This window comes from Medicago sativa, chromosome 7 (assembly GCF_051527215.1).
Source record: "Medicago sativa cultivar Bolivia chromosome 7, Bolivia_mono, whole genome shotgun sequence".
Taxonomy (NCBI): Eukaryota; Viridiplantae; Streptophyta; class Magnoliopsida; order Fabales; family Fabaceae; genus Medicago; species Medicago sativa.
Window position 1 is genome coordinate 25,147,115 of NC_140755.1, and position 22,886 is coordinate 25,170,000.

Below are 22,886 nucleotides of genomic sequence, written 5' to 3' on the forward strand. Positions count from 1 at the left end.
AGCTTAAGGCAACTAAAAGGACTAACTTAGGAATTATGTCAAACTAAAAGGACCAAAAATGGCATTTAACCTGAAAATTATTGAAGGAGATGAGAAAAAATATACCACGATAATACATAAGATACCATAGTTACTGCTATATGCATTCATTTTAGGTATAATTTTCTGCTTATAAGACATATATGGTTACCAATTGGCATAAGAAATTGTGATACCATTTTCAGCTAACATGTTTAGGTTCTTATATGTGATTTAGATATGAGTCTACAACCTAACATCTTTTAGTCGCTTTCGTCTTTGTTTAAAAATCAAGTCATCCAATTCTTATGTTCTAAACATTGAAGGTCTAACTAGATTTCTAATATTTTTTCAACATTGGCTTAGATTCTAGGATGACAAAGGCAACCAATTGGAATTAAAATAAATGTAAAATGATTAATAATTACACAGTCAATGTGCCACATAATAAAAAAAATGTTGACTCAATACACCATATAAGCATAAATGTACAGTTAACTGTTTTAAAAGTCTAAATGATTTTGCTATTATATGCAAATTTGCACATGTTAAAAAATTTAAAATTGTAAATTTATCTTATAACTTGTGTATTTTATATTAAATATACAATTTTTTAATAAATAATTAAAGTTTTTTTAATAAAAAAGTTACTATTTTTAGTTACCTTAACATTGCATACACATGTTAGACAAACTCAGGTCTAAAACCAAAAAAAAATTATTAGAAGAATAAAATCTAAATATTTCTTTTACAAAGAAAAATAAAAAAATAACCTATATCACAAGGCAAATTCTATGGTATACCAAAAAAATTGAGTGTATTGGTACACCAAATCAATAAAATAAATTAAGATAAATGCTAAAAAGTGCCTTAAGGGCATTGGTTAAGAATATAAATTTAGAAATGTTGTATTGAGAAATGGTGAAAAGTAATAGATTTGACTTTTTAAAAGTTCAAAAATAGCTGAATTTGACGCAAACCTACCTTTTTTGGTTTCTTTAATGAGTGCCCTTAGGGCATTGGTTAGCATAACTCTTATTTTTATTAAAGGCGTTGTAGAAGTTATAAATATACTTTTCATGGTAAATTTGAAACGTAGGTATTACCTTAATTTCAAATTTACCATATGAAAGCTTACTTATAAGTTCTCATTCACCTGTCAACTAGGAAGTAATGCACTATATGGCTATCATGCTTTGCTTTTATAGGCAACGTACTTTTTATAATTTAGAAAGTTTTCGATGTGGGACTTTTTGTATCGTGACTATGGTGGCAGCAAATATACACATCAGTACTAATAATACACAGTCACATTACTGTATTATTTAACACATCAGTACTAATAATACACAGATAGATTACTGTATTGTATTGTATGATATTATTCTTCTAATCATATTATAGGAAGATCCAAGTATGCAAAAACCGCAAACAGCTCACACTTTTTCTGGTAGCTAAGAAAAAAATTGAAAGATGACAAAGTAACCAGGCTTCATTTGTCAAAATGTGGTAATCATAAAAATCTTATGAAACCCATTAATATTGCAATTTTAATAGAAGACAGGGTAAAATGGTACTCATACTATGTTGGCTTAAACATATAGGTTGGAGTGCCTCGTCATTTCCGTAATTGAAAAAAAAAAAAAACCGTGAATTTGAAAATAAGAAAACATAAGTATTGCGAGCTAGATCGAGAGTAACCAACCAAATCATAATCATCTAACAAATGCTTCAAGTGTGATACCATTTTCAGCTAAAAACATGTTAAGGTGCTCAATGTGTGATCCAGATATGAGTCTACAACCTAACATATTTTAGCGTCTTTCGTCTCATTTGAAAATCAAGTCGTCCAATTATTATGTTCTAAAATTTGAAGGTCTAACTAGATTCCTGAGATTTCTAATATTTTTTCAACATTGGATTAGATTCTAGGATGACAAAGGTAGTCAACCTAATAACATTTTCTTACTCAAATGTGTCGTTTTGGCAAGCCACCAAAAGATCTTGAGTTCCTTGTTTCAAAATATGTATTTCAAGATCCCGAGTTTTGCTTTTATAGGTTTGGTTATCTACGTTGAAAATTGTATCACGATGATAAATATCATGCCACAATTGCTTCATTAAATTCAAATCTTCAAGTTTGGGGCACACAAAATCGTGTCACAATATTGAAGATCGTGCCACAATTTGCAAGGCAGTTGCCAATGCACATATTGGACCAAAAATCGTGTCACAATGCTGAAAATCGTGTCACGATGATGAATTAATATAAAAACCATTGATTTTATTTAATTCTTCAGTTCCAAACTATCTAAAACTACTAATGTAACACCCATACCAGACGTATCTAGAAAGTCTAGCACGTGTGTTAATATTAGTACTGGATACATTAAAATTTACAACATAAATTACACACGAATGAATATTTATACAACAAATTGCGTTCGTACATAAATCACATAAACATCACGACTATACATATATAATTTCATCCTTCAATATCCAAAGCATCCTGCAGCGACACGAACGCACACTTGCTGAAACATTCATCCGACTTCAAGCTTGCATAGCGTCCTGCTTATCTGAAACAAATAAGGATTGGGATGAGACATAATGTCTCAGTGAGTTCCACCTAATCCTAGGCTATAGGCAACCTCAAGGGGAAAACCTACGGTCACCACGTGTCTACATTACAACCTGACGGTTGATTATACGTGTGTGGGGACTTGCATGCTTAGACGGTAGTGCATACTAGAGCCGTCATATTCTTATCCTAACTTGTTATAGGCTTCACTTCCTATACGTGTCATGGCGGTCGATGGGAACCTAAAACCGCATTGCCAAAGATACGCTCTACGTATCAAGGCCTAAGCATACATAATCATGGCACGATTCTAAACCGGACGATTAGGGGAAACCTAAGATCGTCATCGGCATAACATACTTTACTTGTTCTCTACATAACTTGCTCATGTCTTATGGCATCTAATGCCCTTGCTCATAACTTAATCATAAACATAACATACATAATCGTGCATAAGTTCATTCATTAGGTTAGCGTTGAACAAACAATTATTATCTTGGTTCATTTTACGGATAGTCCCGGGTGGAGTAACCCCGAGATCAATCCCATACATGACCGATGTACGTACATCGGACTCCCTCGGTGTCGTGCGGGTCCCTTGCGGCTTGAACCGTTCCCCTTAGGTCGAGAACCTCCCGTATCCCCCTAGCGTGGATAACAAGAGACACGAACACCTACGTCTTGTTAATTTCAGTGACATGCGGGTCCCTTACGGCTTGAATCGTTCCCCTTAGATCGAGAACCTCTTGTATCCCCCTGATGTGGATAGCAAGAGACATGCCACCTACTTATTAAGTCATAGTCTTATCGTACATATACATAAACATATTCATACTTGCTTGCTTATTACCTCGGACCCTTGAGTCGATCCGGTTAGCGGTAAACTTATACATTCTTATTCTTAGTGGAGAGATTAACTAATCAATCCATGACTTAATGTGCTAACTAATCATACATGATCATATGCGAAGAGATTACGCTTCGCGTCTTACTTACTTAGGTTCATTCCTATACTTAACATACTTAGGGATTTCATGCTAAACTTGCTAGTTTTCGACTACTATGTCGAGGCTCTAGTTCGTCCCTTCCTTAATGCTTACTACCCGAATAAATCGGCTTAAACTCTCTTGTGCATTTCTTGATGTACATGTTAAGATCACCACGAATCTTGATTCGATGATTGCTTGATGTTATGTGCATTGATTAGATGTTGTTTTGGGGTTACAAAGTTATAAAACGTGGAAAGAAAAGCTTCGGAATGCACCACGGACCCTAAACTGGGCCAACAGGCCAAAGCAAGTTGGCCAAGTCCAGAAGGCCACGCTATTAGCGCAGCTGGGGCGTAGCCCTTGCTGAAGAATTTCGCTATTAGCGTATATTTCGCTAATAGCGTGGTTCTTCGAGTCTGTGGTACAAATTTTGCTATTTTTGACCCAAAACTCATCCTAATGGTTCCTGCAATGCACCAAAACATCCAGCAACATATATATACATTCTAAAACATCTTTCATAGCCATATTAACATGTACAAAGCAAGATCAAGGCAAGGGGATAAAATTCTCATATTTTCTAATCTTAACATAATTCATGTTTTCTTGCAAAATAAACACATAATCCCAAGGGAGGGTTCTATCTAAGAACTCACCTAACATAATCATTGTGATTCCTCAAGTTCCAAGCTTCCCCAAGATCAAACCCTAAGCCAAGAATCCAAGATAAATCCATTCTCTTTGTTGTTTCTTGTCCTTGAAGCTTCTATGATTCTTGTTTGATCACCTCTTGCATGATTTGGAAAGCCTTGGATGAATTAGAGAGGGAAGGAGGGGCGCATACTTAGAGAGAAGGAGGAGAGAAATATTTCCTCAAAACCTAGAGAGAGAAATGAAATGGGAAAATGAGTATTTGGTGCCCAAACATGCTTATATACTCCCTTGTGCGAGATTACTTAAATGCCCTTCGTCTCAATCGTGTTTACCTGACACTGATACATAAGTCCTTGCTTAACTGATATTGCATACTTTTACTATCCTCCATACTTAACTTTCTCCATCATACTTTCTTTCCATGAACCTGAGTCCTCTGATACATTTAACCGATAAAATTTCCTTTAGCTGATGAGCGGGATGTTACATTCTACCCCCCTTAAAAAAAATTTCGTCCTCGAAATTTAGAGATCACTACCACTTATCATGACAAAAATTTACCATCTATGGTCTGAGCCAAACATTTTCCATTCATACATATCAAAAGGGTTCGTCGTATCATGTCTTCATCTTGTTTCTTAACCCACATGTACCTGAACATAGCCTTCTTGATCTTATTATTCACTCCAACTTAGAGTTATCTTAGTATATCACGATTTAGAACTTATCTTGCTACACATAAACTTATTATCTCGATCTCGAATCTTACCCGATTAACATAAACCATTCATAACAGTATCTTATCGTAAACATGAACACTCAGGATTTGCCTTTTAACTGGAATCCTATCGGATACCAGGTTTGCCCTGCAGTGCTTACTTGCAACATAAAACATATTTCATACCTACATCTTATCATGAATTCATAATCTTACTTGTATTACTCATATAAACAATTCCATGGATCACTTATCTCTTTCCGAGTCTTAGGAAATCGTTCGACCTCATTGAGATCTAATATAGCTTGACATCTTATCACACCCGAACTAATGGGTATCTCATATAACTTGACTTGAAAAAGTGAAATCAACTCACCACTTCATCTGATAATCTATCAATCAACATCATGATTCAGATACTCTTGAAACTTGCTAGAAATTCCACTTGTACTTACGTCGTATACTCTTAATACAATTCTGTGTATTCTATATGACATTGGCTTCATATAAACATTGTCGTTTCCATAACATGTACATACTTTCAAGTGTCGTCTCTTGTTAAATGATAACGATACGTGTTCTAAAATCTTCCTTGAAGAAATTTTTTCTTAAACTTTGGTATTCGGGTTCTTGGAACGAATTTATACATAACTAAAAAGATTTTATCATTTCCAAAACTGATTGTATAAGGAACCTCAGAACCACCGGACGAGTTTCGATATTTTGGAAAAAGATTTTACAACTCGTCCGAAACTTGTCCACGACGAGTTGGTCCTGAAGTTTGTACGTCTTAAGTGAGTTCACTTACGACGTATCTCATCAGTTTCAAAAATGTATAATTTCATAAGTTTAAATAAAAACATCATTCCCAAGTTCCATAATACCGATCTTAGCTTTAAAGGTTAAAAAAATCATGGCTTGACGTGTCCTAACAAGTATCGTTTTCACTCAACAAGTATTGCAAACATGAGTATGAATCTCTTTACACAACACTCAAAAGTTGCTTCTCTCTTATGATAACATGCTTAACTTCGAAGATAAATTCTTCCCTTGTTTAACCGATATACATACTTGCCATACCGCTTACATATCCACAGGAAATCCTTGGACCTCTTAACATAAACTTATTCCTCTTCTTCAGAACACTAAACTTGATTCTCCACATTATCTCATTTGGTTATCGCTTGAGCGTTAATACCTTTTCCGGAACCCGATCATCATTCTTGATGCTTTGATTCTTTACTTGAGTCACGAAATGTAACCTTCTGAACCTTACATACTTTCCAATATCATCATTCATGCATTCTTGACTAATTCATATAGGGCAACTCTTGTCTGTTTCATCTTACCTTGGTGGAGGTACATACTTAAAACTTTTACCTTAGCCAATGCTAACTATATAAACATCCATACTTATCACATCAAGAACTCTTCACTTGTCTTATAATGCTTCATATATACTAAAACTCCCATGTTTCGTGTTTAACAATTAACTTCCATGGCGCTACTCTGATTCCCACCGGTTGGCTTAACCTATTACTCTAACCCATTAGAGCAATTGAGACTTCAATTCGTGCTTACCACTTGAATACTTACTTTTTGAACTATTCTCAGGATCATCCATGTTGCCAACAACGTCACACCTCACACTTGTCCTTACCACTGCCTTGTAAGAACAAAACTCATGATAACTTTTCTTATGCTTATAATACTTGACTTGGGGGTAAACCTTACGTTCTTGCTGGTTGCATTTACCATACACATCATATTTGAACTTGTTTTCGAGTAACGCAACATCCGTTAACAAACCCATCTAACACTTGAACATATCTTTCTTGAACCTCTAGCCTGGTACCTTCGTATCTTCGCATACTATATTTTTGCTTAATCATACCAATGCTTGCTCATTGATTTTTCTTTTAAAGAAAACTTAGTAAACTAGTGCACGGGTCATTGACGTTGGTGATTTTCTACCATATACAAAAACTGAGTTTAGGCCCCAGTTGTTACTCTAAAATTATAGAACGAGTTGATAACACATACGTGTCATCAAATCTAGATTCTAATGAGTCTAGCTCGCTCTACAAGTGTCGTAGCAACCGGTTCCTAGAAAACCTCGTGAATTTTCAAAATGCCAACTTCAATAACCCATACGCGTAAATCTTTCTAAAATTATTTAAACTTTAGGATTCAACATCATATCAAGCCTTAGCAAGTCAATTAAGCAAAACATAGGTTCGAGAGATACGTCATAACTCCACATATTCCGAGAACCTTGTGATTTCTTATAACTTTGCACCATTTCAACTTCTTACTTCATACCTCATGCATAAACTTCGGTGACTTTCCTTCTGAATTCTGGTACTTCCATACTCTTGATCTTGGCTTGTTCTTGACTCTTGACACATTAACTTTCAAAACTACCTTAAACCGGATTGATTCCGTTAATACTTGTCCATGCATTTTCTTCCTTAGAAATCATATGATGTGATATGCATTCGATACTTGATGTTATAGAGAGTATTTGTTACATAAAAGATTGTGAAAACAACCCCCAATAGCTACTACTAACCCTAGAGACGAAATGACAGTTTTTGGAAAAACTGAAAATTTCGCTCCAGGTTCGCTATTAGCGAAATCCTCTGGAGTAATTTCGCTATTAGCGAAATTTTCGCTATTGGCTTGTTTTCTTCAGCTCAGTTTTCCAAAAATCATATTTTTCATAAAAATCTTATTTCCTCAAGTATCCCAATGCATATCATTCCTTCCAAACATCTTAAAACAATTTTATAACCTTTGCATGGCAAGCATTAACATCATTCGGGTCAATTCAAGGCACATTAGAAACTAATGTCTTGTTCATTATGTCTCTTAACATAAAACTTCCACATAAACCTTAACTTCTTCCGCTACGAACAGCTTAACTTATTACGTTGCCACTTACGCAACTTTCCGAACGTACTTGTCCTTAACTTCATTCACATATTGCTATTCCTGAGAGCCAGCTAAACCCGTCAACATATGTCGACTTCTCTCTATCCTGTAACCTTGTACTAACATTCTAGAATATCTTAAATCCGTTCCAGTATCTCTTGCCGATACTTGCCGATACTATATATATATTCAACTTCTTCACTTACAAATACATGGAGTATCACTATCATCTTACCCGACATTGTCGGAACCTTCCTTCTTAACATACCTTACATTCCCGGAGGATTCACACTTCTACTTGATTAGTTCACCGGCCACCTTTTGGCACGATCAACCTTCCCCATCACATACTTCGTTCCTCCTGGGTCCTATTCAGCTCTCCGGCATCCATTCTAATCGTTGAATGCTAAATTGAGTTGATCAGGCTCAACTAACACCAACAAATAGAACATTTACCCGGAACCCAATGGTCCCACTACGTTAGTTGTAATTTAATGACCCAAGGCACGGTCTGAATCGACCTGCTCTGATACCAATTGTAACACCCATACCAGACGTATCTAGAAAGTCTAGCACGTGTGTTAATATTAGTACTGGATACATTAAAATTTACAACATAAATTACACACGAATGAATATTTATACAACAAATTGCGTTCGTACATAAATCACATAAACATCACGACTATACATATATAATTTCATCCTTCAATATCCAAAGCATCCTGCAGCGACACGAACGCACACTTGCTGAAACATTCATCCGACTTCAAGCTTGCATAGCGTCCTGCTTATCTGAAACAAATAAGGATTGGGATGAGACATAATGTCTCAGTGAGTTCCACCTAATCCTAGGCTATAGGCAACCTCAAGGGGAAAACCTACGGTCACCACGTGTCTACATTACAACCTGACGGTTGATTATACGTGTGTGGGGACTTGCATGCTTAGACGGTAGTGCATACTAGAGCCGTCATATTCTTATCCTAACTTGTTATAGGCTTCACTTCCTATACGTGTCATGGCGGTCGATGGGAACCTAAAACCGCATTGCCAAAGATACGCTCTACGTATCAAGGCCTAAGCATACATAATCATGGCACGATTCTAAACCGGACGATTAGGGGAAACCTAAGATCGTCATCGGCATAACATACTTTACTTGTTCTCTACATAACTTGCTCATGTCTTATGGCATCTAATGCCCTTGCTCATAACTTAATCATAAACATAACATACATAATCGTGCATAAGTTCATTCATTAGGTTAGCGTTGAACAAACAATTATTATCTTGGTTCATTTTACGGATAGTCCCGGGTGGAGTAACCCCGAGATCAATCCCATACATGACCGATGTACGTACATCGGACTCCCTCGGTGTCGTGCGGGTCCCTTGCGGCTTGAACCGTTCCCCTTAGGTCGAGAACCTCCCGTATCCCCCTAGCGTGGATAACAAGAGACACGAACACCTACGTCTTGTTAATTTCAGTGACATGCGGGTCCCTTACGGCTTGAATCGTTCCCCTTAGATCGAGAACCTCTTGTATCCCCCTGATGTGGATAGCAAGAGACATGCCACCTACTTATTAAGTCATAGTCTTATCGTACATATACATAAACATATTCATACTTGCACTACTACAAAAATGGGTTTATATAGCGCTTTTTTTTTGCTTTAGATAGCGCTTTTGAAGCGCTACTATAAATGGCGCTGGTAAAAGTAATATAGCGCTTTTTTTTCTGTATAAAGCGCTAGCTAAAGCAGGGTTTATATAGCGCTTTAGGTCAAAAAGCGCTAGCAAAGGTTCTCCTTAGATAGCGCTTTTTAAAAAAAAACGCTATCTAAGACAGGTTTAAAGACGACGTTTTTGTTTTAAAGCGCTATGTAACAATATGTTTAGATAACACTTTATAAAGGAAAAAAAGCGCTAGGAGAAGCATTTTTTTTTTGTCAATTTTTTCTTCCTTTGCAGATAGCGTTTTTTATTAATTTAAAGTAAAATATGTATAAAGTCAAAAATTTAAAGGGAAATATATATAATTTTAACACATTATAATTGGGACTATTATTTATCAAATAAAACTTAACCATATCATAAAAAATGTATGTATATATGGCATAAAAGTCAGAAATGTATAGCCTCTACGTAACATAGATATTTCTAGGAGTTACAACTAATTAGTTAACATAAAGATCAAAATCTTCTATGGTATCATGCAGTCTTCATCTATCTTCTTGGTCTTCTCAACATTTTTATCCAAAACAAACAGGCAAATCATCATTCATTACCAAATTTCGTTCACTCTCCTCCACCTGAATATATACCAAAAAACACCATTAAGCAATAACACTATATTATATTAAAGATAAATTCAAAGTACTACTGATCATGAGTACAAATTAAAGCAAGATTATAAATTAAAACAACTACCACTTCTAGCAACTATATTTAGAAACATGAAACCCACCTTATCATAAAAATATCATATAACTTTTAGGCTGAGCATGAACTGACACCATTCTTCTTGGATTTCTCTTAGTTTATCTTTTGAGTATGTCACACACTTGAAATCATCAATGTACTGCATATATTATAACAAAAAAAAACCATGTTACTTAATAAACTTAATTATATACAAATATTATACTTTAATATAAAAATAACATACCAGCTTTGGAATTTCGTTTAGTTTTGAAATGAGAATCTCTTTCATAAACCTCATCACAAAGTACCCGCAATCTATACCATTTTCTTGGCGAGGACACTACAAAAAATAAGATAAGTTTGTATACACTAATTTTTTAAGGTTGTTATATGTTATATTATTAAACCTGTACTCGGACCCATGATATGTTGTTAAATTTATTCTTTGATACTTGAGCGTCCCTTGCAGAGCGAAATTCCTGTACAAACAAGTAGCATTATCAAAACATGGTATTCAATTATATAAATTATATAATATCATAAAAAACATTTGTCAATAAAATTATTCTAACTTTGAATTCAGGAGTATTCCGTTTAGCTACAAAAGTCTCCCATTCCTTCGGAGATATCAGGCTTTCGTAAAGTGTTAGACGATCAGCTTCTATAAAATTTCCATCATCATCTCTAACATACTTTGTTGTTAAATAAGATCGAAAACATCTATGTAATTTTTCAGCTAGTTGAAGTACATATTTCTTCTGTGATTCATCAACATTAAGGAATAACTCTACAAAATAAAAAAATAAAAGACAAATGTATAAGTAAAAGCATTTATATGCAGTCAAACATCAACTACTATTTGATACCTGTATATCCTTGAAAACAAACTCTTTATGGGGATCCATTGATTTGTCTTTGGGGTTCCAATGATCACAAGTGATTGGAATGTGTCTACGAACATTGGCACCAACGAAACTTGCAAACGGTGCGGAGTAATTCCCAATTGGTTGATTACGTTCATTCCATAACACCTAATAATTTCATAAAACAATTGTAGGCATGTCTAGAAGAAAGAAACCACATATAATTTAATTTCAAACAAATTGTTGAACAACCTCAAATTTGACTCCTTTATCTCTTTCGTGGATGACGTTCTTCATAAGAGTTATCCCACGTGTGATCTCACGCTCAATAGAGTTGTTGCCCTCATTAATAAGGGAGTCACTTTCCTCATTGTCAGGATCATAGTCCATGTCTTCATCAGAATACTTCATTGATCTACAATAATAAATTAGAAAAAAATTACATAATACGTTCATGGTTTAATGAACATTCATAATAGAAATCCATTCATAATAGTTTTTACAATCATATAGGATTTGACAAAACTTTGTGAATTTTTTGTAGTCTTGACAGTGGTATGGGCTGCACATGGTTTTATCACAACACATGAATTTTTACCAGACTGGACTTTCGTGTGAATATTTGCAGAGGGTTTAATCATATATGTTGAGTTTTTAGCAGCCTTAACAGTTGTATGTACATGTGCAGAGGGTTTGGCTAGTGTCGTTGATATTGCAAATTGGTTTATAATCTTAAAATTTACATCTTTAACAGGCAACCACAACAATCTATATCCCTTTGTAATTTTGAGATCCAATTCCACAATACCAATTATTTCAAAATAGCTCTACGTATCATTTTCTAACCCTTCAAACAATTTTTCCTCCCTTTTTTTAATAAGTGATCAACCAATCCCTAACAAATTTATGTCCATAATGAAATGCAATAGAAATACCCATAATTGATTAAAAAAATGGGAAAAAAACATAATCGATTATATAGCAGCTTCATAATTTTTAAAAAAATTGCAGAACAAGTTTAGTAAAGGAATTTTTTAAAAAATTACACAATGGTCTTCAGATCACACCACAAGTTTAGTAAAGGAATTTTTAAAAAAAATTGCAGAACAAAAACATAATTGAACTTCCCCTATCACGGGTTCGTAATCGATTATATAGCAGCTTCATAATTGAACAAAAACATAATTGATACCTTCATTCTTCAATTGGCTCTGCCAAATTCATATATCAGCTTTTCCCTTTTTCAATTGCACCGTTAAATTGCAAAAATTAAGTACAATTGCTTATCAATTTTCCAATTATTCATTGTTTTGTTCTTATGATTGTCTCAAAACATAACAACATCCTTTCAAAAAAAAAATTGTGCCAATTGACACGTCTAGTGTTCACTATTGTATGCTTAAAAATTAGGAACATAATCTTGTTGGCTTTAGCTGCTACTAAACGGCATTAAAATGCAACTAACAGCAACATCACAAACACAAATTGAAAACTAGAAAAAGAGAGATACCTGAAGAAGAAATTACAGGAAAAAGAGAGAGAAAGCTAACTCCGGTGGCCGATAACGAACTCTGACGAAGTTTTCCGGCGAGTTGAGTTCAACGCTATTCGTACGTTCCGACCGGCAAGGTAGAGAGAGCGGTGAGGGAGAGAGTGACTGAAAGGGATTAAGGCTAGCGATTTTTGGAGAAAGGGTTATGGAATGTGAAAACGTAGGAACGTGAAAAAGCTTGTGAGAACCTGAAGCCAATTTTTTTTTTTTTTTACGATATGATTTATGGAAAAGTAGGATTCAGTGGGACTAGAAAATTTGATTTATTTTTTTAGTTTGGATTTGTTTTTTGGGAAAAAGTTTGGATTTGTTTTTTTTGAAAAGTTTGGATTTTGTTTGTTATATATATTTTTGGTTACATTTATATTTTTTTTAGTTACAGTTTGTTATATATATAATAAAAGAATTAAAAAAAGGTTTGTACCAAAAAAAAAATTAAAAAAAGGTGTGCTTTGTTACTGCAATCCATTTTTCATAAAAATTCAAAAAATATTTGAAATATGCTATGCTGGGGATCGAACAGGGGACCTGTTAGTTAATATACATTAAATCACTTTATAAAATGGCGCTTTTTTTAACCTATAATCGCTATCTTTCTCAAGCATACAGTAGCGCTTTTTTAACCTATAAGCGCTATTTAAGGTTGATTTATATATAGCGCTTTTTCATAAAAAGCGCCATATACGATTAATCATATTTTTTATTTAAATAACTATTATTTTTATTTAACCTATACTGACGCTTTCAATACAAAGCGCTATATATACATAAAATGATAGATAGCGCTTTTTCAAAAAAACGCTAGCTAAGACCTCTGTGTTTTAATTTATAGCGCTTTAGTGTTAAAAGCGCTATTTATGAGGCGCTATATTTTCCCAATTTTGTAGTAGTGTTGCTTGCTTATTACCTCGGACCCTTGAGTCGATCCGGTTAGCGGTAAACTTATACATTCTTATTCTTAGTGGAGAGATTAACTAATCAATCCATGACTTAATGTGCTAACTAATCATACATGATCATATGCGAAGAGATTACGCTTCGCGTCTTACTTACTTAGGTTCATTCCTATACTTAACATACTTAGGGATTTCATGCTAAACTTGCTAGTTCTCGACTACTATGTCGAGGCTCTAGTTCGTCCCTTCCTTAATGCTTACTACCCGAATAAATCGGCTTAAACTCTCTTGTGCCTTTCTTGATGTACATGTTAAGATCACCACGATTCTTGATTCGATGATTGCTTGATGTTATGTGCATTGATTAGATGTTGTTTTGGGGTTACAAAGTTATAAAACGTTGAAAGAAAAGCTTCGGAATGCACCACGGACCCTGAACTGGGCCAACAGGCCAAAGCAAGTTGGCCAAGTCCAGAAGGCCACGCTATTAGCGCAGCTGGGGCGTAGCCCTTGCTGAAGAATTTTGCTATTAGCGTATATTTTGCTAATAGCGTGGTTCTTCGAGTCTGTGGTACAAATTTTGCTATTTTTGACCCAAAACTCATCCTAATGGTTCCTGCAATGCACCAAAACATCCAGCAACATATATATACATTCTAAAACATCTTTCATAGCCATATTAACATGTACAAAGCAAGATCAAGGCAAGGGGATAAAATTCTCATATTTTCTAATCTTAACATAATTCATGTTTTCTTGCAAAATAAACACATAATCCCAAGGGAGGGTTCTATCTAAGAACTCACCTAACATAATCCTTGTGATTCCTCAAGTTCCAAGCTTCCCCAAGATCAAACCCTAAGCCAAGAATCCAAGCTAAATCCATTCTCTTTGTTGTTTCTTGTCCTTGAAGCTTCTATGATTCTTGTTTGATCACCTCTTGCATGATTTGGAAAGCCTTGGATGAATTAGAGAGGGAAGGAGGGGCGCATACTTAGAGAGAAGGAGGAGAGAAATATTTCCTCAAAACCTAGAGAGAGAAATGAAATGGGAAAATGAGTATTTGGTGCCCAAACATGCTTATATACTCCCTTGTGCGAGATTACTTAAATGCCCTTCGTCTCAATCGTGTTTACCTGACACTGATACATAAGTCCTTGCTTAACTGATATTGCATACTTTTACTATCCTCCATACTTAACTTTCTCCATCATACTCACTTTCCATGAACCTGAGTCCTCTGATACATTTAACCGATAAAATTTCCTTTAGCTGATGAGCGGGATGTTACAACTAAAGACTCAACTAAAAATTAAAATAAATGGATAAACACCATCATAGGACAGCATGTCATCAACATTGTTTCAAACAAACAGTTGATGAGCAATTTGTGTTTGTAATAATCCCTCAGTCCCAAATTATAAGTCGCTTTATAATTTCAATGAAACATTAATGTTACTTTTTCTTTTATACTTTTAACTATTTATCACTCTTTTTTTCGATTCTTTAATTTATCTTTCCCACATGATTTATTAAGGACAATTTTGTAAGACAACTCATAATATCTCATTCATAAAATTATAAAATTAATTACATTTTTTAATACGTTTGAAATGTCAAAAACATCTTATAATTTGGGATGAAGGAAGTACATGACATGATAAGCAACGTTGTTGTGACACATTTTGGAAATATAAGCATGAACGAATCCATGATAAACACTCTAAATTTGTACCAAAATAAAAAATAAATAAACCCTCTTGCATCTCAAAATGAAAATTTTAAGATAATGTGCAAAGGAACTGCAAATAGAGATGTGATAAATCTTATAAATCTTACCACTGGTCTGTGAAAGAGAGTGAGAGTCACTCTCGAGATAACAAAATGAGGCATTTGACAAGTTATTCCATGAAAACCAAGGACAAATTTGAAACAAGGTATTCCCTTAATAATTTACTCCCAAATTTGTCACTTGATTTCAATGGGATAAGTTATCAACCCCATGCTGTAAGAGGATTATGAATGTCATGCGTTCTTTTATAGCTAACTTACTACATCTATATTTCATACAGTTTTCGATGTGGGACATCTTTGCTTTGAAACGGTGACTATGCGCTTATAATAATTGTAAGACATCTTTGCTTTGAAACGGTGACTATGCGCTTATAATAATTGTAATCGTGAGAATATTTCAAATATATACTCCATCTTCTTTTCTACTTGTTGCATTTGCAAGAATATTTTTGTTTTTATTTAGTTGTTATCCTCATGAGCTTAGCTCAGTTGGTAGGGACAATGCATAAAATATGTAAGGTTTGGGGTTCAAACCGCTGCCACCACAAACAAAAGTTGTTATATTCAAAGTTCAATACAACATTAATTATTGTTTTGGTAATAATACTATTCAATACAACATTAATTATTGATTTGGTAATAATACTATAGTTATTAATTGTAGAGAGAAATAGATGAAATAAAATAATAAAGGATAGCTAAAATCTCTATAAAAAAAAAAAAATATATATATATATATATATATATATATATATATATATATATATATATATATAATGATATCTACTGTAACAAAAAAAATCTGTCCATCCAAAATATAAGAAAAATATATAATGATATCTACAGTAACAAAAAAATTTGTCCATTTCCCTCAAAAAAAAAAATCTGTCCATCCAATGTTTGATGAGCAAGCTTGTCTCAATAGTTAAAAAGTTTATCAGTAAGAGCTATGCTTATACTAGTAGTATAGGATAAGAAAATAAATTATTGATTCATCCCTATAAAATATAATTTAAGATTTGAAAAATTGAAACTTCACCTTTCACTACTAAAAAACGATCATTTTCGAACAGAATTTCGGACGGTTTTGGGACGGAATTTACGGAAATTTCCCACGGATTTCGGACGGAAATGTGTTTTTGGACGGAATTCGGACGGATAGGGCGTTGTCCGAAAAAGCCGCGTCGCAAATCATAATTCCGTCCCAAATTCCGTCCCAAAAATATTTCAGACGGATTTCACACGTTTTTCTCCGTGGGATATTGGAATAGACTTCGGACGCATTTCAGACGAACTTAAGTTTAATTTCCAACGGATTTCAAACGGAATTAAGTTTAATTTCCAACGGATTTCAGACGGAATTAAGTTTAATTTCCAACGGATTTCGGACGGAATTAAGGTAAAATTTTCTACGAAATTCGGACGGAATTCATTTAAAACTTCCAACAATGTTCTAGCAAAATTAATAATTTAATTTGCTTTAAAATATTTACCACGCTTTTCGGACGAGATTATAACCTTATTTTTTTTTACAGAATTGCCACAAATAGATTTTTTTTTAATGTGTTTGAGATAAATTCAAATTCTAAAATTTATATTCGATAATACAATACTAGACTCAAATAAAAATAAATAATAATTCAAGAGTAAACAAATGCTCATTGTCTAAAATAAAATTATACGAACTAGATTCAATGTTCTAGCACAATATATCACAAACTAACATGACAAAATTGTTCATTAGTCAATACAAGAAAGTAAAGTAACACAAATTTGAGTAATACTTTGTTCAAAAGATGACATACTCGAACACAAGACAAACATATACACTACACACTCAACTGAACTAGCAGGGACAAGTGCGACAACAACTGCCCTCAAAAAGTAAATAGCCAAAAGGTAAAGAGAGAGTTCATTTGCCTCCCTTTATACGTTCTTGCTCTTTTGCCTTTTCTTCCCATTTTAAGAGCTCTTGTTCTATGTTTTTATCCTTAAAGGCATTTGAGCATGAACCAATAGTATACTTCGAAGCATTTGTTCCTATAGAACCTAAACCATATAATTTCCCTTTTTTACCTTTGGGAGCTACTTCTTTCCAAATAGTCAAGTCATCTGGCATATTATGTTGGGTTTCAGAAGACAATCCTTCTTCCTCTTGATTTTGAGACATAGATATTTCCAAAAGCTATGCTTTTCTCTTCTTAGAATTTCCCTGCAATTTTGAATTTTGTTAATCATTTAAAACCTATCCTTTCTCAGCTCTATTATTATAACTTAAATAATAGATAAATTAAATTTGTAATGTTAAAGAACTACTTACATAGGCTTGCTCAGCTCTATTATCAACCCATGTCTTATCCCTTTTAATATGGCAATGAGTAAATACCTCCTCCACAGGAGGCTCGACTCCTGTTTCATTCTCCTACAATTTTCCATAACTTCAATGAGAAAATTTCCAATATGTTGTTCACAAATTAATGGGGTCACATGACACAAATACACAGAAAATCCAGAAGTCATGCAATACTATCAACAAATAATCAATTACTATATTAATTCACCAGGACTATAGTACATTATCTTTCTAATGCTCACATAATTTTTTATTTATCTTTATATGTGTCTGAACAATAGTTTAAGGTCAGTTTATTATTTCATTTACTAGGCATATGTTAATTTGCCTGAAGTACAATATTCATCAATTCACATTCATGAAAAGCATGAGAGGCAGATTTCTCTCATGAGATGATGATGTCATTACAACTTAATTAACTGAAGCATATCATATTTATTATGTATTATACTTTAACGCCCTTTTGATAATATAATATGGAGTACTTTTTGAAAGTTGTATTACAAACAAATGTTAAATAATTTCCCTGTCATTCATCTCAAAAGAACAGATTAACCTAATACCTAACATGAAGAGAAACAAGGTTTTTAAGGACAGAAGAAAGCACAACAATTTCAAACATTAGATTGTCGCACGAGCATTAAGTTATGAAATTGCTAGAGTTTAAACAGGTCAGCACTAAGTTATGAAATAATACATTTAAGCGGAGAGTTCCTGTGAACTGACCCCGTTTCAAAAAATAATTTGTACACATATATTTGAAGGTTCAGTAGTCCCTTAAATAAAAATACTTCATTAATACTATGTAATGGTATTAGGTTCATGTGCGTGTAAGTGAAACTGCTAGATTTAGTGTTAACAGAATATGGGATTAGTGCTAATCCCTTAAACAGGTCAGCACTAAGTTATGAATATGGGATTAGTAAGCCCTACATATTAAGGGGGGAAATACACATAATAACAGAACACACATTTCAAGTAAAACAAAATGTTTAAGGGGGCAAACATATAATATAATCCACCAAGAATATGGGTATAATATTAAGCAATGTTTCAGACTTCACAAACAACAGGGATGAGCTATAGACACTTCTGTCAAAAATGAGACTCGATGCATCCAATTCTAAAAAATGAGTCTCAACTTAAGTCAATCTTTGATCAGGTTATTAGGCTATATACATGTTGGTCTAAAATATATTGAAAATATAGCCTAGTTGACAATATTAGTAAAACAATGATTGTTACCCTTTATAAGAAAAATATAATCATTCATTTCAATAAGATGCTCAGCATTGGTAATATTAATGTTGATAATGTACTCTTTATTTAATTAAAATGTGTAATTGACTAGTATCTAATCTAATATAATTGGGTAACAAGAGAGACAAAACAGGTCAAGTTCTCAAATTCTAAGTTTCAATAATATTTATGAATAGAAATTAAGCAACAGAGAAAGAACCCACTGAATAGTATCATAAACTATAGCATGAAAATGAACACTACCTTTTTACAAAAGTTGGTAATCCTTTAGTATGTAACAGAGGCAAAAATATACCTGATTCAATCTTTGCTTCAAAGTACATCATGGCATCCCAATATGAACAACTCTCTAAAGCCAAAATTACAGGCAGCTCAAAAAAAAAAAATATAGATAACAAAGAAAATAATCATTGTAAACAACAAGAAACATAAATCCACCCGTTGATCTTGTTTGTCTAGCTTTGATGCAGAGATAAGTATATCCAATTTGATTAACTTCCTAAATTATTAGGCTATATAATGCAATGCATACAATTACAAAATGAATAATTGTTCAAATATACATACAACTAATAAACTCAAATGCAAAGGATAATTCAAAACTAACTAAAGAAAGAGCAGGGGCTAAAGATCTCAGAGTAAATTGAACAGAAAATCCCTCTAGAAGTCTGAAATAGTTTAAATGAAAGAAAGCTTCCACCGAAGCAACACAACACCTAAAAACACAAAACCCACAATTGGAACAGCAAAAACCAACAATATATTTCAACAATAAAGGTGAATCCAGGTAGTTAAACACACTAAAAACCCTAATAAGTAAAACAAAATAAACCCAGTAAATCGAAACAAGAATCAGGTACAAGTTTATCGGAACATGGTTGATTTGTTGAATAGAACACATATTATAATAGAGAGAGTGAATAGTAGTACCTTGAAAAGCTTGAAACTGAGAATCCTCAAATCTGAAGAGAAGAGAATCCAAACTTGAACAGCTTGAGAAATTGATTGAAGAGCTTGAGAAATCATAAAACTGATTTTTGGAAGAAATTGATTGAAGAGCTTGCTAAATTGGTTGTGAAATTGATTTTAGGGTTATGAAAGAGTGAGATTGGTTATGAGAGAGAGAGCAGTACACGAGAGGGAAATTTCACTCGTACAGGCGGGACATGAAATTTTCACAATAAATAAAAATGAAAATAAAAACCCTCAAATCTGTCTGAAATCCGTCTCAATGTTTCACACGGTTTTGGGACGGAATTGCTTTTTTTAGAAAATTCGTGCGAAATTCGTGGGAAAAAATCCTGTTTGAACCTGTCATCAAATTTTCACACAATTTTGGGACGGATTTCGAACAAAAATTTCTCTCCGTTCAAACCGTCCCAAATCCGTCCGAAAAATTCAGACAAAATCGTATCCGTCCGAAAATTCCGTCCGAAATCACTGTTTTTTTAGTAGTGTTTTGAAAGTTTATTCTTAACCTCTATGAATTATATCTTTCAACTGTCACAAGTTTTAGAGTGCCTAACATGCTAAATTTCAAAATTTCAAGACCAGCTCATACCTGCCAAGTAGTTTTTTCTCATTACATTAGTTGTTCCAGTTAAGGTTCCAATGGAAACAACAACTTCTATACATGTTATCAGCTCCTAAGCTTCCAATGCTGCTAAATACTATTATGAGTTCTTCTCTATAAATAATATAGAAAAATTAATATTAAAAATGTCTTATATTATAATTATAAACTTTGAAATAATAATTTTTCCGATAAGTCAAAATCTCTATTATATATATTTGCCTTATTTTTTTTTTGAAAAGTACACTTGGCACTCCTTCTTGCTTCATCTCATTAATTGCTTGATCAAAGATTCAAATCACCATATATTTACTCACATTTTATTTATGTGATTTGCATCACTCACACAAATTTAATTCAATTAATTTATTAAAAAGTAAAATGGAAATTATAAACATTTTAATAGCCTTATCATGAATATGTTTTGTATTATCAACCAATAAAAATTGACCATGATTCATAATTTAAATTATCAGCCAATCATGATTCATGATTAAAATTACCAACCAATCAAATTTGAGCATACATGTCATCCTTTTAACTTTTACTTAGGTTTTTTCCCCTTCTATATAGTCAATATGTCTGCATGATTTTCATCTTCATCATATCACACATCCTTTCTCTCTATCTTCATTGTGACACACACCTTCTCTCTCTCTCTCTCTCTCTCTCTCTCTCTCTCTCTCTCTCTCTCTCTCTCTCACATATGTTTATAATTTTAGTTGTTTTCGTTTCCTTTATTTTTCATTTTTTATTACAACAATTCTTTTTAAATACGAAGAGACAACTCTCTAAATTTTTGTAACGCCTTCCATAGTTTATGCAGCATGAAAGGAATGATATGGTACATAATATGTTTATACACATTTTTAGTTTTTTTTGTTACACATTGAAATTAAATAAAAATATATTTGGTCAAAAAATAGTGTGCGTACGTAGATGTCAAATATATGGTTATCAATAAAATAAAATTGTCAAAAAAAAAAAGTTATCAATAAAATAAAATCATTTGGTTTGAATTACTACGATTTTGTTTCTAAGAACAAATGCATCAATTGATGAATATAAATGTACAATTTTTTTTTTTCCGTTACAAGATGCATGAATCAAGCACTTGATTATTTTTGTTACTTTATGTCTTTGGCTATAAATATCCGTTTTGACTCACACTTTTCACACCACTCTCTATTCACAAGAAAGTCTTCTATGAACCTCTATTTTCTCTCTTTGTTACAATGTCAATTTTTTTACATATTTCTCTTATTAATGTACATGACCCATGTATTGTAACAACTTATTTGATTTCTTTGATATATGTAAGAGAAACACGAGTTTTGGTAATTCATATTATTGAAAGTCTTTTCTGATTATGTTTTTCTTTCTTTAACAAATATAATGTAGTTTTTCTTCTTCGGTATAAAGTTGTGTTGTTGAATATTTTATAACTTTTTTGTTTGTTTTGACTTTTTAACTTGCAGAAATTATTCATGAATAGACAATATTCATGAAGATTGAATTATGGAAAGAAAAAAAAAAGTATAGTTGAGATCCAAAGAGAACAAAAGACAAACGTGCTTCTTTATTCTTTTAATTTGAATTTTTCTTTGGCATTGAAAGAGATAATTATGATAATAGCTACACTACCTTTTCGGTTGTAAGATAGATGTCAATTATAATTATAATAGGTGATGACCTTATAAATTGAATCAATATTCTATATTTTTAGGAAATTGTCTTAAGGATGTATCTAGCAAGGGCATGAACAAGACGATAGAAGACAATACTACTATTGTAATTGATCACACATTAATATGACAATTGATTCTTGCACTTAAATTCATGATCAGAATAAAACCTATTTACTACGTTGACTACCTTGCCTTAATTATATTAGAGTAAATAATTGTAATTACTGTTTATTAGGGTATTAAATTATTTTGATATTGATTGATTTACATTTATTAATATATATCTTTTCATTAATGTGCACTATTTTTTTTAGAGAATGAAATTTGTATTAATGATGTAATTGTGTTATTATCTTTTTTTTAAGCAAAGAAAATATATTAAATAAAAGCAAGTATAAATGCTGAGAGTATATAAACCTGACCCAGCAACCACGAAATCAACCTTAAAAGGATATTAAAACATATGATAAACAACAAATTGTATTGCTATCAATATTGATTAAACTCATAAAAATAAATATTGTAGAATAAATTGATTTTGATATATCAGGAACTAAATTAAAAACTAATTATTAACATGAT

The 22,886-nt window shown here is 32.9% G+C and overlaps 1 protein-coding gene and 1 long non-coding RNA gene across 8 annotated transcripts; both read right to left on the bottom strand.

Annotated features, from left to right (window-relative positions):
- Window positions 1-9,965: 9,965 nt before the first annotated feature.
- On the bottom strand, window positions 9,966-13,627 carry LOC146905123 (uncharacterized). The gene is made up of 7 exons (XM_085727701.1): window positions 12,699-13,627; window positions 11,441-11,603; window positions 11,192-11,356; window positions 10,733-10,804; window positions 10,570-10,665; window positions 10,369-10,482; window positions 9,966-10,213 (listed from the first exon to the last, which is right to left on the bottom strand). Exons 2-6 carry the CDS (start codon window positions 11,597-11,599, stop codon window positions 10,384-10,386), a joined length of 591 nt encoding a protein of 196 aa, XP_085583827.1. The 5' UTR covers window positions 11,600-11,603; window positions 12,699-13,627; the 3' UTR covers window positions 9,966-10,213; window positions 10,369-10,383.
- A 3,464-nt stretch (window positions 13,628-17,091) lies between these two features.
- Window positions 17,092-20,407, bottom strand: LOC146905124 (uncharacterized). 7 transcript variants are annotated; one of them, XR_015019320.1, is made up of 4 exons: window positions 19,974-20,388; window positions 19,287-19,392; window positions 17,751-17,852; window positions 17,092-17,642 (listed from the first exon to the last, which is right to left on the bottom strand). It is a non-coding gene; the product is annotated as an uncharacterized LOC146905124 (long non-coding RNA). The 7 variants fall into 7 exon arrangements; XR_015019321.1 differs by having other exon boundaries at window positions 19,339-19,392; window positions 19,974-20,375; XR_015019316.1 differs by having other exon boundaries at window positions 17,751-19,759; window positions 19,974-20,407.
- Between the last annotated feature and the right edge of the window lie 2,479 nt (window positions 20,408-22,886).